The 15,745-nt window shown below is 39.2% G+C and overlaps 1 protein-coding gene across 6 annotated transcripts in view; it reads left to right on the top strand.

Annotated features, from left to right (window-relative positions):
* Window positions 1-15,745, top strand: part of Zzz3 (zinc finger ZZ-type containing 3) — a 68,784-nt gene that overhangs the window by 21,130 nt on the left and 31,909 nt on the right. For 4 of the 6 annotated variants that reach the window (XM_041653586.1, XM_041653574.1, XM_041653573.1 and 1 more), the window contains exons 2-4: window positions 763-873; window positions 3,340-3,481; window positions 8,578-10,130. The exons of 1 other annotated variant lie outside the window; for it this stretch is intronic. In XM_041653586.1, coding sequence (XP_041509520.1) covers window positions 8,608-10,130 — 1,523 coding nt within the window. In that variant the 5' untranslated portion in view covers window positions 763-873; window positions 3,340-3,481; window positions 8,578-8,607. The remainder of the gene's footprint in view (window positions 1-762; window positions 874-3,339; window positions 3,482-8,577; window positions 10,131-15,745) is intronic. One more of the 6 variants, XM_041653597.1, reaches the window with a different exon arrangement.

Genomic DNA, 15,745 nt, shown 5'->3' with positions numbered 1-15,745 from the left:
TGCTGTAAATTTCTTCCTTTTTTTTTTTTTGAGGCTGGGTTTTTGTTAAGGTGTGTTTATGTTGTATTTGTTTTTAACTCTGTAAAGCTGTGATTCTTTGCCTGTCTAAAACACCTGATGGTCTAGAAAAGATCTGAATGGCCAATAGTGAGGCAGGAGCAAGGGTATGAGGAGCTGGCAGGCAGAAGATATAGAAGGAGAGACCTGGGAGGAGGAGGACATCAGGGCCCAGCCATCCAGCTACACAGCAGTCCACGGAGTAAGAGAGCAGAAAAGCTCAGGCAAAAGGGTAGGCAGGATAATAGAAGTTAAGTAAAAGCTGTCAAGCAACAAGCCAAGCTGAGGCCGGGCGATTATAAGAAGGAATAAGCCTCTGTGTGTGATTCTTTTGGAGCTGAGTGGTGGGCTCCTCAAAAGAGTAAAAAAATAATACTACAGGGTTTCTTTCTCTGTGTAAATATCATAAAACACCAGAAGGTGCTTTCTTATTAATGTCTGATTGATTATGAACTTCAAAAATGAGATATGTCTTTAAGGCTCTCTGCTTTGCAGGAGTTTAAATTGAGAATACTTGATCTTGGGTAACTCTGTAAGAGTTAGCAGATCCTCTGACTCTGGTGATATGTGCCATGGTAAATAGAGGGACTCAGTTAAGGAACCCAGAAGGATGGTGTGTACTATGTGTATCTTGAGATGTGTTTGTTATCCACAAGTCTGTAAATAGTGACATCATAGTGACCGTCTTGTGATTTCCCTTCACAGATAACAAGTTGTGCTAGTACAGCCGTATAAATAACTCCTGAAGTCTCAGTGTAACGTGGACATTAGCAGTGATGACACATAAATGCAGTACTAGGCAAAACCCTTCAAAAGGTAAGAAAAGAATGTGTTGTTCCCGAAGGCCAGTGAGATGGAAGTCATTGCGGGTGTGCTTCTAGTGTATCAGACTTGAAATGTGCACAAGAGCCTGTCTAAAATGAGAAGGCAGCTAGAAGTTATGGGTTCCTTTGTGAAAAGAACAATGGTAGATATTCCTAATTGGCAAGTACAGTGAGGGATGCTCCTGAGAAACGAGAAATGAAATCGCAGAGTATACAGGGAGCCTCAGGTCCTGATGGTGGCTGCCACATTATGGACTGTCTGCTCTGTGTTCTGATGGACTTCTGGGGAGGGCAGGGAAGTCATGAGTTGGAGTCTTCAGTATAAGGCTGGATTTTCAAGTCAAGCTTACATTTTGTAGGATTATGTTTTCCCTGTGCACCCACTATTCATGCTAATTTAGAGCTTTAAACAAAAAGAAGGGAAAATAGCAGGTTTTCTATTTTATCTACTGTAGAATTTATAAGGAGAGGTTGCATTCATAGTTGGTAGGTTGTACCATGTTCCTCTCTGAGAAGCATTCTCTTCCTACATAATATTTCATTAATGTAAATAGGAAGATTAATAAGAAATTTCAAGGGTAAAAATATATACTAGAGTACAATTCTTTTTTAATTTTTTAATTTCATGTTTTTGAGTGTTTTGTCTGCATACCAGAAGAGGGCATGGTTTTCATGGGACTATAGTTACGGATGGTTGTGAGCCACCATGTGGGTTCTGGTGGCTCAAGACCTCCAGAAAAGCAGCCAGTGCTCCCAGCTGCTGAGCCATCTCTCCGAGCCTAGAATCAGTTCTACAAATATTAGGATGAGAATGCAAGCTTGAAGAGAAAAAGTTAAAAAAAAAATCTACTTTAAATATTACAGACATGGACATGGAAGTGCAGACCTTTAATCTTGGCATTTGGGAGGCAAAATTAGGTCTAATCTACATCCTGAGATCCAGATAACCAGAGTGATGTAGAAAGACCCTGTCTGAAAACCAGCAGAAGGAACAGCAGGCATAATTATTTGTGCACACTCATAACCCCATCCTTTGGGAGTTCAAGTTCAGCAACCATAGGGATGTTTGAGGTCAGTCTGTGCCACTGGAAACCCTGTCTCATAAAACAAAACAACAGGCTAGGTGTGTTGGCTCACATGTTTAATCCCAGCACTCAGGCGTCAGAGGTGGTAGATTTCTGTGAGTTACATTAGCCTGGGCCATACCGTGAGACCCTGTTTCAACAAAACAAAACAGACACATAAACCAGCAAAATACTTTATTATAGTAATGAAAAGCTTATTATGTGTGTTAAAATAAGTATAGAGGCATTGGATCATTTTAATACTTATTTAGTTTCTGTTGGCTATATGTAAATAGACCAAGTACATCACCTTTAGCAGTAATCTATTCATTTTTCCTAGACAGAACTCTGGTTTATAAGATTTGGTAATTGCACCAGTCTTTAATTACAATACTTCACTTAAAATAGTATCCATCTAAAAATATCTAGTTTAATGTTTAAAATAAAGTGGCAAGGTTAGTCATAAACATTTGCTTGCCTTTTTTCTAGTACTGTTATTTGCAGGTGGTCATTCCTAATAACCCAATTAGCTAGAGCATATGGTCTCTGAAAAAGATGTCATAACATATTAGTAAAACTGCAGTTATATAATATGCCAAGAATTGGAATTTTACTAGGTTAATTAAAATATCAGACAGTATTTAACTCAGGAAACTTTTTCTTTTTTTCTGAAAATTTTACTGATTTAAATTTTATATCATGCGTATCGATCCAATTCGTCTAACTCTTGGCTTTTTTCTTATTGGAGAATCTCTGTGGTCAGACATGGTGCACACTTTTAATAGTATCCTATACTTGGAAGACTGAGGCAGAAGGGTATCCGAGTTTAGGGCCAGCTTGAGTTCCAGGACAACCAGGGCTGTGTAGGGAGACCTTGTCTCAAAAACAAAAACCAACACCACCACCAATAAAAAATTAAAAAGAAAAAGAAAAGAAAATACATATGGGTAAAGGTAGCAGAAGCTTCAGTTAGTAGCTTACTCTGAGCCTGTTAGTGGGGCTCACATGTGCTTGGATACAGAGGAGTTTCAGCGTAAACTTAGCACCACGGTTTTGTTTTTATTCAGTCCTAAGTCTAGGAAATCGTCTAGAAATTCTTTATATGGTCATCTTTAAGGCGGGGGGAGGAAGCCTTTGATTAGAGCAAATTGCAAGAAACGGTTGAATCATATTTTACTTAAATTAATAATTGAGTTATTTGTAAGGATTTGTGTTGTTTCAAGTGTCTTCAAGCTTTGTCCCACTTGCTAACTGCCCTTGAGGCTACTTAACCAGGAAGCACCAAAACATCACTTTGAAGAGACTGCTGCCTCTGTGTACTTCTGTAATCAGAGTATATCATTAGCATAAGTTACTTTCCTTATTTAATACTTTTTTATCATTTTATTTTAAAGAGAGACGTTTAAGAGGTTCTAGTATTCTTCGAGGCTGAAGCTGAGAACCGGAAGCTTAAGCTCTATTGTAGATCATAGCTTCATCTGCTCATATAAGGAAAAGAAGGAATATTTCCACAATGATAGATCTTTGGTTATACAGGTAAGTTACTCAGTTGTGCAGTAGAGAAAACAACTGTAGTTTGATTTTATTCATTTTGGTGGGAGGAGACATGTTATTTTCCATCTTCCTTTCTCTGCCTTGCTGTTTGATGGCATTCTCGAGCTGTATGGACTGAAGATTAAATATTTTTCCATTTCTCTTTTCTCAACAAATGAATAAATGAAATGACTATTGGTATCTTGAGACTAGACTAAACCTGTCTGAAATATACATATTTAAGGAGCAGTGTGAAAGTCTTTGACTTCTCAGTTCTTTTAAGTGTGTATTCATTTGAATCTATTCTGTCTTCCTGTATGGCTCTCTGTCTTGTCAATCATCTATTTATATCTCTCTTGACAAAAAAGAAGAGATCCCTTTGTATATAACTGCATGATAGAATTTCCAGACTTCAAAGAGGTGACTATTAACTTTTCAATGCATTGAGTGGATAGGGTCACAGGTTTTCTTCTGCTCCAATGGAGTGATAATCAATAATCATACAATTGAAATAATTTGTCTGTTAAAAGAGTTGTATGACTAGGTGTCACAGTGTGTACCTGTAATCCTGCCACCAGGACAATCGTTAGAGTTTTAAGGCCGGTTTGGGATGCATAGCAAGACCCTTTCTCAAAAGCTACATCTCAGACTTGCATGATAAAGAAAGTCTGAGCACAGTTTATGCTACAGACAGGCAGAAAGTCATACTGGCGACACCTCTCGGTTACCCTTACTCGCTTTTTTTTTTGATTTTGGCCTTTGTACCTGGAAATACATGGGTATTGTGACCAGTTTTCTAGATGTTGTTCACTTAATAAAACTAATATGATGATAATATTGGTGTTAGCTAGGCGTGGTGGCATACTATGCCTTTAATCCCAGCACTTAGGAGGCAGAAGCAGGTGGATCTCTGTGAGCTGAAAGGCCAGCCTGCTTTACATAGTGAGTTCCAGAACAGCCAGAGCTACATAGCAAGGCTCTGTATAATAATAATAATAATAATAAATAACAATTTATTATTATCCAGAGTAATAAAAATAAAATAGTATTGGTGTTAATTGCCAACTCCTCATCCTAAAGTAAACTGGGACACTTGGTGAGTAGAGCAGGGGCCAGAGGCTACAGTATGGAGGTTCCAGGCACTGTACTAGGGATAGTTTTTGAGTAAAGTGTAGCTGCAGCATGCTTTGTTTCTAGTGGGTGGGCCTTTGTCGTTTAGTCTGTCCTATTTCTTTTGGTTCTGATTCAGTAATGTGGGTGTAGTCACTAGGACTGGAGGTTCATGATCAGAAAGAGCTAATAATGTTTCAGAATTTTAATAGTTTTTATGAAAGTAGATTCAAGTTCAGGGGAAGGTGCTTTAGTGGAAGTCTGATAAGAGTTAGGATGTGTGGATTTAGGGGAAGTTTGAAGCTCTGGACAGGCTGAAAAAGTTTGGTTGCTTGGCCTATTTCATTCTCTTCAGTAATATGAAAGCTTAGGAGGATGGTGCATGCAGGATAAAGTGTGCTAATTCTAGTGATGGGGTCATGTTCTCTTCTTGTTCTGTGGAAAATGCTGCTGCTCACCTGCTGGTGGGTAACAGAGGACAGAGTTTATAGTCTTATTACTGGGTTGAGTACATTTTCTCACATGAAAATGTGAACTCAGGTTTCCCTTAATTCTAAAACTATAATAATACAGTTTCTCTTAACAAATGGGTGTGGCTAAGGCTTTCACCAGGTGTCTCTTAGTTTATATTAAGGGTGTTCCTGAGCTAGTTGGCAAATAGGTTCACTTCTATTCCCATAACAACTTCATATTTGGCAAGGATATAATTATATGACCAAACCTCTTCATTGGATTCTTTAGTGACTTTGTATTTAGCTAAAATAAGGAAAATAGCAGTTTCAGTCTGTACTACTTTGCTAAATAAATAAACTTGACACAACAATATTGAGATTTGGTTGGAATAATGTAGACAAACTTTATTAAAAGTCCCATATTGATTAATGGCTTTTACGTTTAGTTTATCAGATAATTGCAAAATGTATGTATACTTCATATATGCTTATGTAAAAATAGGAAAGAGGAAGAAATATAACAGATTTGTTTTAAACTCGGGCTTTCATAATTTGACTAGATTTTTACTTTAAGTGTATAAGGTAGTTTTGCAATCTGTCTGATGCTTCTTTAGCCAAAGCAATCATGGCCTTACTTATAATGTTTTGTTTTAATCGTTATGATGTAGTAAAATATTAAAGAGAATTATGTATCTAATTTGATTTGCAACCTTATGATTGAATGACATTGTTAGGCTACTGCCTGAGTGCAGTATCTCATTGTTTCTCCTACTCCAGCATGTGTGAATTGTTGGGTAGGGTCTAAGATTCTGCAGTTCTTTCTTTTTTCTCACCTTTTCCCCTTTCTATTCTAAGTACCAAACGCAAGTCAGTTTCTAGCAAGCTTCAGGACATGCTTCTAATGTGAACTCTCGGGCTATATGGTTACAGCAGTTTGAAATACCAGAAAATACTCACTGCCCGCCCTCCCTCCCTCCCTCATTTCTCTTTCTTTCTTTCTTTCTTTCTTTCTTTCTTTCTTTCTTTCATTTTTACTGTTTATTAGTCCTCTCCCGAAACAGGTTCTTGATAATTGCAGCCTAGTAGTTAGCCTTTAATGTAATCAGTGGATAGAACTAAAGCCTTTTTAGGGAACAAAGACACAGAAAGAGACTTAATCTTTGGTTCTAATCAGTGTTTTAGTTTTATAACTGAAATCATAAAAGTACAGGCTTTCATAGGTACTCTTTGATACTGATTTCATTTATATTTGTGTGTACATACACGTTTATATTAATACATATATACATACATATGTTTATATTCATACATATATACATACACTTTTAAAATAATTATCAGTATTAATGACAGATGTCTGATTTAATACTCTGTTTTGTGGAAGTTAAATTACAGAGAAAGGTTTTGCATCTTGTTCAGATTGGTATGGAAAGAGAAGAATGGTTAAGGAGAGCCAGTTAATTGAAATCTCTTCAGGGGGTTATAAGCCTTTAATGGGCATCAGTTATTGAAAAATAAAGCTTAATCACAAGTTATGAAGATAATTAAATTTGTATTATATTTTATAGTTTGCTTATAAAATTAATTTATTTTTAATTTTACATTCCTATTTACATAGATATTAGTATATAACCTTCAACTTTGAGAACTCCAGACTTTGATACTTCAAAGAAATAAATTGCTTTAAAAATTTTTCAGTTTGTGTTTTTTTTTGTTTTTTTTGTTTTGTTTTTTGATTTTCGAGACAGGGTTTCTCTGTAGCTTTTTGGTTCCTGTCCTGGAACTAGCTCTTGTAGACCAGGCTGGCCTCGAACTCACAGAGATCCACCTGCCTTTGCCTCCCGAGTGCTGGGATTAAAGGCGTGCGCCACCACCGCCCGGCTAGTTTGTGTTCTTTTAACACATTAAAGTTTAACTTATTTATTTTGATTGGGAGTAGAAACTGATCAGTATTTTTTTACCTGTAAGTAAAGCAGAACTGTTTTCTTGATGGCAAGCTGTTAGAAAAATAACTTTGATTTCTAGATAGTGCAGTTCATGTGAATGCTGTCTGCTCTGATGGACCATACCTGCTTACTGTTAAGCTGATCTCCAGGAAATTCTCTAAAACGATTAATGCTGTTTTAAGGATTTTAAAGCATGCCCTGCTTCAGAATGAACCTGAGTTCAACCGACTTTGCATATTTCACAGAGTACTTTTCTTCCTTAGCTCATTGTCAGCAACCAGAAATAGGGCAGCAGTTTTCTTTTCTGTTTCTTGTGCAGCAAGTTGCTGTGCTCTGTTGTAGTTCTAGTGTTCCCAGTATTAGGTAATGCAGTTGAAGCCTAGAAGGGAATGTGCTTGATTTGCATGGGGAGTAGATAAAATGGCGTCAAATGGGTTCTGTGTGAGGGAGGCCACTGGAAGGTGACCACGGCAGGAGGAAAGCATGGTGAAGCTGCGTTATGCTGTTGTTGACCCTTTCTTTATTTAACCATTCTGTGCTCCTCTTGAAGTTGTTAAGCAGCAAGTGAAGTGACAAAATATCTAAGAAAACCAAGAGAAGGGGAGGAAGGGGATAGAGACGTGGAATATCATAGTGCCTTTGTTCTTCTTGATCATATGGAAGACTTGGAAAATGTCATTAGCTCTTTCAGAGTTTACCCAGGTGGATCAATGAGGAGATTTTCCAGTAGGCTTCCTACTTCTCTTAGAAGGTTCAAGCATCCGTACCAGAAAATTCACTCACCTCTACACAGTGAGTTAAAGATACGCTGCCCTACATACAGAACCTTAAAGAAGAAAATGGGTGTGTGTGCATGTGTGTAAATACACACGTGACATGTGAGATGATACTCCTTACTTCTGAAGTGACTCTCTTTGAGGACAGCTTTTGCTTTCTGTCTCAGAATGCTTTCATGTAGTGATATGCTTTTCTCTAGAAACTAGAGCTTTGATTGGTTGTGGGTTAGGCAGTGCAAGCTAGTGTTGCGGCCACAGTTTAATTACAGAAAGTTCATAGCAATATGCCATAGCTTGTTATCAGGGGACTTAACCAAAAACCATTTTAGTAAAAACCACACACTGATTAGAAATGTGTTCTATAAGATAGCTAGCTGATCTATAACTTTAAGAGTGCTACTTTAATAACCAAAATGGTTATGTTAGGTTCATCATTTCTGAGAGGCAAAGAGACAGTGAACTTGGTCTCTACAGTTGTGTATGAACTGGCTATATGTAGGTTGTCAGTAGATTGTTGAGGCTGTCTGTGCCTCAGTCTCCTCAGTTGTAAAGTAGGTACAATAGCTGTACCTGTGAGTTGTGAGACTTCAGGTAGTGCAGGGTGTTTAACATAAACATGGAGTCCTAGAACGTAAAAAAATGGTATTTAACTGTTAGCTGTTATTAATGTCATTATTGGAAATTTTAATAAAATAATCTTTGTCCCATTATTTATTAATAATGGCTATACTTGGATAAAAAGTTATAACTTTATACTTTTGTTTTAGATATATTAACTATTACCTTTTTCTCATTATTTTGTTTACATTTTGAAGGTTTCCCAATGAGTGGATCATGATGACCGTATGGTAGGGACTTGCCATAGTATGGCTGCTTCCCGATCTACTCGTGTTACAAGATCAACAGTGGGGTTAAACGGCTTGGATGAATCTTTTTGTGGTAGAACTTTAAGGAATCGTAGCATTGCTCACCCAGAAGAGATCTCTTCTCATTCTCAAGTACGATCAAGATCACCAAAGAAGAGACCAGAGCTTGTGCCAGTTCAGAAGGGAAATGCTAGCGGAAGAACTTGTGATGTAAAACAGCAGAGTGCGCGAGAAGCGTGGGTAAGCCCTAGGAAAAGAAGACTCTCCTCTTCCGAGAAGGATGACCTAGAAAGGCAGGCCCTAGAGAGCTGTGAAAGAAGGCAGACAGAGCCAGCAGCGCCAGGCCTGAGGAACATTAAACGCTATTCTAGAGCTGAAGCCTCAAACAGCTCAGAGGAAGATTCGCCTGTAAAACCAGACAAGGAGTCGGTAGACCAGAGGACAGTAGTGGACCATGATGCAGAGTTTGAAGGGACTAAACGAGCTTGTCGATGTCTTATATTGGATGATTGTGAGAAAAGGGAAATTAAAAAGGTGAATGTCAGTGAGGAAGGGCCACTTAATGCTGCGGTAGTAGAAGAAATCACGGGCTATTTGACTGTCAATGGTGTTGACGACAGTGACTCGGCTGTTATAAACTGTGATGACTGTCAGCCTGATGGGAACACTAAACAAAATAGCACTGGTTCCTATGTGTTGCAGGAAAAATCAGTAGCTGGAAATGGGGATTCAGAAACACAGTCTCCAGTGTTCTTTGGTAGTAGGAAGGAGGACAGTTGTATAGAGCATCTCGTGCCTTGCACAAAGTCAGAAGTGCAGATCAAGTCGGAGGACCCCAAACTAGTAACTTCCTGTCTCCCCGTGGAACGTCGGAATCAGCTGACTGCTGAGCCAGCCGTGGGCCCTGTTTCTGAAATTCAGTCATCCTTAAGAGATTCTGAGGAGGAAGTAGATGTGGTGGGAGATAGCGGTGTCTCAAGAGAGCAGTGTGATGAGAACAGCAGGGACCTTCTGGACACAGATCCTGAAAGTATGCCAGTCTCCGCAGAGCCAGAACCGTCCTCTACGCTAGACTGTGCTTCAGCTCAAATGACACCTTTATCTGAACCACAGGAGCACCGGTATACCCTGAGAACTTCGCCTCGAAGGGCAGCTCCAACCAGAGGTAGTCCCACTAAGAACACATCTCCTTACAGGGAAAATGGACAATTTGAGGAGAGTAATCTCAGTCCCAGTGAAACCCATACAACTGTTAGTGATAATGTAAGTCAGTCTCCCACAAATCCTGTTGAGATTTCTCAAAGTGAAAAGGTTCTGTGTTGTGACTCTCAAAACCATGGAGGTGAAGGACTAAGTAAGTCACCCTCAGAGGCCACAATGAATGTTGGACCCTTGCCGTCTGCCAAAGAGAGTGCCAGTCAGCACCCTGCGGAAGAGGAGGATGATGACCCTGATGTTTATTACTTTGAATCAGATCATGTGGCACTGAAACACAACAAAGAGTATGTGTAAATATGGTAACCATGAGTTGTGCTTTGTTTATCACTCCAGGCTTTCAGTATCATTTGTAAATGTCTAGTCTGAATGTTTCTATTGTGGAGGAAGTTAACACTTTAGCATAAGTTTAGACTTAACATAAATTTCTTAACTCAAAAACTGAGATTCAGCATTGAACTTCATTACTCGTCTCTAGTTGATGTTTTCTGGTGCTGAGTTCCCACGTGTCTAAATAAGAAAGGACAAGTGAAACCACAGGCAGAGTCACAGGAAGTCAGTGGAAACATGAGCGCTAGTGCTTTGGATCTGAGTTAGCACAGTCCACTTGGACTAGAGATTTATAACATCTGCCTTTATAAATCATAAGTATGTAGCTATCGTCTAGGTACTGACAATCTGGCAAACTAGAAATTATATTTAAATCTCCATTAAATGTCTGACTTTAAGAATGTGCTTTTGAGGCATCATCGTTGTAGATTAGAGCAATGGACAGTGCTGTTAACACTGATGGTGGCTTGGCTCAGCCCTGGCTCATAGTGCCTGTAAGGTCTCACACCTTTACCAACGTACTTTTGCAAAAAATTTTGTATCCAAATTTTTCACAATTTTGCTCATTTATTTTAAGTTATTCTGGAAAATAACAAAAATGAATCAGAGCTAACTGTCTAATCCTAGAAGGACTCTAAAGTGCTCATCAAAACTAATAGGTAACAGTGACCAATTAATTAAATTAAGTAAATTAATTCCTCTCATCTGTTGGCTTTTGACTGCTGTCACAAAGTCACATTGTAGTGGTTGTACAAAAATAATTGGAGTTGAAGAATATTCTAATGCTTTTATTGTGACAGATGCCTGGTCAGGTATCACTGGGACATGATCTCTTTACCATGCTTAGCAGGGCATTTGTTCAGGACATATATCTGGTAACACTGTAACCTTTTAGCATAGGTCTCTTTTCTGGAAAAGAGGGTTTTTTTCTGTGCTCTTTTTGTTTTTGTTTTTGTAGATTTTTTGAGACAGGGTTTCACTGTGTTGTGGCCCTGGCTGTCCCAGAACTCACTCTGTAGACCAGGCTTTCTTCAAACTTAGATCTGCTCGCCTCTGCCTCCCAAGTGCTGGGACTAAAGGCATGTGACATCGCTGCCCAGCTTCCTATGTTCTTTTAAAATTGTATTTTAAAACCAGATTTAAGAAAGATTTTATAAATTACTGTAGAAGGTTCCGAGTCTGATAATTCACGAGATCAGTTTAAGGCCGGAACGTATAATAAATGCATAAGTGAAAGATTTCAGTTAGAAATAGGATAACTGGTACACGGTGGCACACCCGCACAGTCCCAACATGAGAGGCCAAGGCAGGAGGGTGCCTGGGTCATGTAAGGGGACCCTGTCTCAAAAACTAAACAAACCAAAACAAATCAACAAATGTTTTCCATTTATACATAATTTAAAAAGGGAGGGTTATAGGTACAAAGAAACATGTTTTAGAGAAACAACTAAAACCTCAAAAAAATTATAATCTTGTTTCATTTTCTTATCTTTGAAATAGGGGCTGTCTTTCTGTGTCACCTAGGTTAGTGCTGAATTGTGACTCAAGTGAGTCCCCTGTTCTTGAGAACATGGGACTTTGAGCTTTTGTCACCATGGCTAGCTCCAATTTAAATGACTTTGAATTTCTCCAGAACTTACCTTGTTTTTTCTGAACTGAGAGCCTGGCAGGTGAGAGGCGGGTGCTCTGTTCCTGAGCCACACCTTCTCTTCCAGGAAACAATGTTCCCTTGATGTTTGTTGTCTTTGTTACAGGGTATTCTCTTCAGTTTTGACTCATCATTGATTCTGGGAAATAGTAATTCACTCTTGTTACTTTTAAAATTGAGGTTATTAAGGACAATACTCCCATAAAATAATTATCCAGGTAGTGGCTCTAACTCCAAACAGGTGGTATTCCATGTACATCAGCACGGGGCATGGAGTCCTTTGGAGGTGGGGTGCTGTTTACTCCATGAGGACAGTGCTCAATGCCGATGCTTCATTGAGTGACTGGGTGAAAGAAAATACTTATTTTGCTCCTGTTATCTTTTGCTTTGAAAATGATGCTTAGTTTTAGGTTTTACTTTCTTTTGCTTTCTGCTTGCATTGCTAGGGATCAGAACCAAGGGTCTGCATGGTAGGCAGATGTTCTACCACTGCTCTTGGATGGAAAGAGATGATCATGATTAGTATCTTGGTTTGAAGTAATTCTTAGAAAACAGTATTTGATCATATTGCATGTAAATTCTTTATAAAAATCCCTTTTTGTTTCTATTCCCATGTTTTTTTTAATACAAATGTCAGAGATAATTGGCTTTTAAAAAACAAAACTATAAAACAAGCCAAGTGAGTTTTTAAAAACAGCATCACTATGATGCTCTCATGCTTTCAAGTGTCGGGAATTTCAAATGCTTTGAAAGTGGTATTGGTGGATCCTCTTTGTTGGTGCACAGTACTCTTTGTGCTAGAAAAGTTCTCTAGCTCATTGCCTGTGAAACTGGGGACTTAGCCTTGCCTACAGTCCTTTAGTACTCTGCCAGAAGGGACCACGTCCTACCTTCTGATGCCAATTAAAGCAGGTTATTAATGCCAGGTGCCATGCTGCACACAGTCTACAGACCCCGTCTCAGACAAAAAGTGTATTAATAGAAAATCCCATGGTTGCTGTCGTGTTCTCTTAAAGGGTTAGGCGCTTTGATTCTACCTGTTACAGTTAAAACTAAGCTAACAGTAATGATTTAATTGGCAGGCTTCGCCTTGTCATTTTAATTTATCCGTCTCTTTGAAAGACTATCCCTCGTAAATGTTTGAGAAGATACTTTAGTGTCCTAGCTTTAGTCATGGCTCATGACAAGTTTGTCAACAGCACAGGGAAGTGAGTCTGAGTGTTAGGGTACTTGATTATGGCTAACATTGTACTTTTGCTTATTCTTTCTCTAAATAGAGAACTCTACTTGCTAACTGAAAAAGAGGCTAGAAAATGTGTTCTTCTGGTGAGGTTCTTGCTCGTGGTTATCTTAGTAGTATTGCCCAAGGCAATACTTGCCCTGGAAAAGTTTCCAGTCAATAATGCTCCTTTGGTAGCCTGGCTGATTGAGATCACTTGCCTAACTGGCTGCTCTTCCTGGTAAGCCCTGAGGTTCTGGCTTTCAGGATCAGATAAGGGTTTTAAGGTCCTAGGGTTTAGATTTAGTATTTTTTTCAATTCAAAAGGTAATCACTAGAAATGAAACTTGGTGATGTATGTCAAAGTAGGTATATTACACAGGCTGTACAGTAGAGTCTGATGCCAGTGGTAGCATACATACCGAGTGTGTATGAGGACCTGGGTTCCGTGTCTAGTACTGCACTGCAAACACAAAAAGCATCACGAGCTAATGGTACAAATGGGTCACACTTTGGCCTTTAAAAAAGATGAGTTTTGTTTGTTTTTGTTTTCTTTTTTGAGACAGGGTCTCTTGTAGCTCAGGCTGTCCTTAAGTTGTGCTGTTGCTGAAGGTAATCTTGAGCTTCTGACCCTACTCCCTCCCTTTCCTCTGTTGCTGGGATTACAAGACTGGACTCAAACTTCTGTTTTCTAGTTGGTAATCCGAGCCAGGTCTGGTTAACCTCATGGAATGAAGACTTCCTTCAGGGACTTAGGGAGTTTTTAGATTGAGAATCTTAACAGAGCAGATCTTTGGTGTTTGGTTTTTAAACAATCTGGCTATAGTTATAATGCCCTCATTTTTAATCCGTCAGAACCAGCATTTTAGGTGAATGACCCTCATTTAACTTATTTAGCTGCTTTCATGTTCTTTGTTTTAATAGTGTGTTTGTGAAGAACAAGTGGCTTCATGGAGAGGATTTGGTTAATTTACAAAGAGTATTCTGAGGGTTTAGAATGCGGTGGTCTATGAAAGTCAGCAGCTATTGGGGAAGAGGGTGCTCCGTGCTCCTTGCCAGCTGATAGAAAGTGCTGTAGAACACCAGCCAAACCTGACCCAGGCTTTGAGTGTGCGGATTGATGGGAGGGGCAAACTCTGTCTGAAGTATAACATTGGTTGTCAGGAGTAAGTCACTGACTGATCCAAACATGTAGTGAGTGAATTGTTGCCAACTTAAAGTATTTTCTTATGTGTATGGTTGTCTTGCCTGTGTGTATGTCTGCGTACCACATGCGTGTGCCTGGTACCCGTGGCGGCCAGAAAAGGAAGTTGGGTCCTTTTGTACTGGGGTTCTAGATGGTGCTGAGCCCCCATTTGGTTGCTGGGAACCCTGCACCCTGGAGTACCAAGCACCCTGGAAGCAGTAGCTGGTATTCCTAACTACTGAGCCATTTCCAGGCCCATTACCAAAAATTTTTAATTTTCAAGTAATATAGGTGATTTTAAATAATTCTCTGCTCTATCTTAAGTATACTGGCGCATAAATAATAGTCTTAACATTGCTGGTTTAGGGTCTTCGCTGGCAGAGACCGTGGACCGACACTTGTGATATCACTGTGATAATAGGTCTACTTTTCCATCTGGTATGATTCCTGACTTCTTTATAATCCAGTAGTTTCGCTTCTTCCTGTGTTCTTTTGACATCTCTGTGGCTTAGTATTTCATAGCTATACTTCACAGTTTTTATAGTTTGTAGAAAAGTAACTTCTGTACTAACCATATTCAGTGGTTTATTTGAGATGCCACATGCATAAGAAAGTTTAACTTTAACAATATGTGTAGGTATCTTACTCGCAGTCACCAATTCTCTCGCTCTGAGGAACTAGTACAGTTCATTGACATTTTCTGACAGTAGTTGGCATGACTTAGAGAACAGCAAAATAAGATCTTAATTTCTCAAGACTTCCTCACTTTGTCCCTAGTCACAAAGAGGTCCTTAAGTTTATCTGTAATTTCTCATGTGATAACTTATGACTTCCCTTTGCCCTCTTAACAGTGTTAGAGAAGTTCACAGACCCCAGGGAAAAAATTTATTTTATCAACTACAGAAAATACTTGAAAGGATCTGATTGAGTGGCCATATTAGAGAGGAACATATGGGAAGGTTGGGGAAAGGCTAAGGCACTGACGTTTGGGTGTAATACTGTTCCAGTCATAGATTGTTTCTCTGAGCCCTGCCTAAAGAATTCTTTGTTCTGCATGGTTGGGATGTGTGTGGTTCTAGCTTTGTCAACACTTACTTGTTTTGTGTCCAGCTCCATGGTAATCTTTACTTGCTCTGTAGTCTCGGGTTAGGTTTGTGGAGCTTTGTGTTTAGCTAGAGGCTCCGTGTAGACGTGGGGCTTTTTTCTGTTACTCCTTTCTCTTTGGTGTCTTGTCCTACATATTCTAAGTCCTCAGCTTCCCCAAGCTGTTTTCTGAGTCTGTTCAGAAGGGCACCTCTTGTTCACATGCTAGCAGTCCTATGGGAAGAACGGTCATTGTGGCACTTTGCTCCCCACTCTGTCCTCTCTCACTCGTCATAGTTCTGCATTGTCTGTTGCCTAGGATGTGACAAACAGTTGCTTCTTTATATTCTCCATCAGGACAGTCATCCAGTGCCATTCTGCCGTAACTGTGAGTATCTATCTGCCTTTGTGAGCTTGCACGAGTTTATGTTCACAG

Source organism: Microtus oregoni, unplaced genomic scaffold, assembly GCF_018167655.1.
Source record: "Microtus oregoni isolate MIOR12 unplaced genomic scaffold, Mior012 000000F_ref0000247, whole genome shotgun sequence".
NCBI lineage: Eukaryota > Metazoa > Chordata > Mammalia > Rodentia > Cricetidae > Microtus > Microtus oregoni.
Note: the sequence above shows the minus strand (reverse complement) of the source record. Positions and strands in the feature narration are given on the sequence as shown.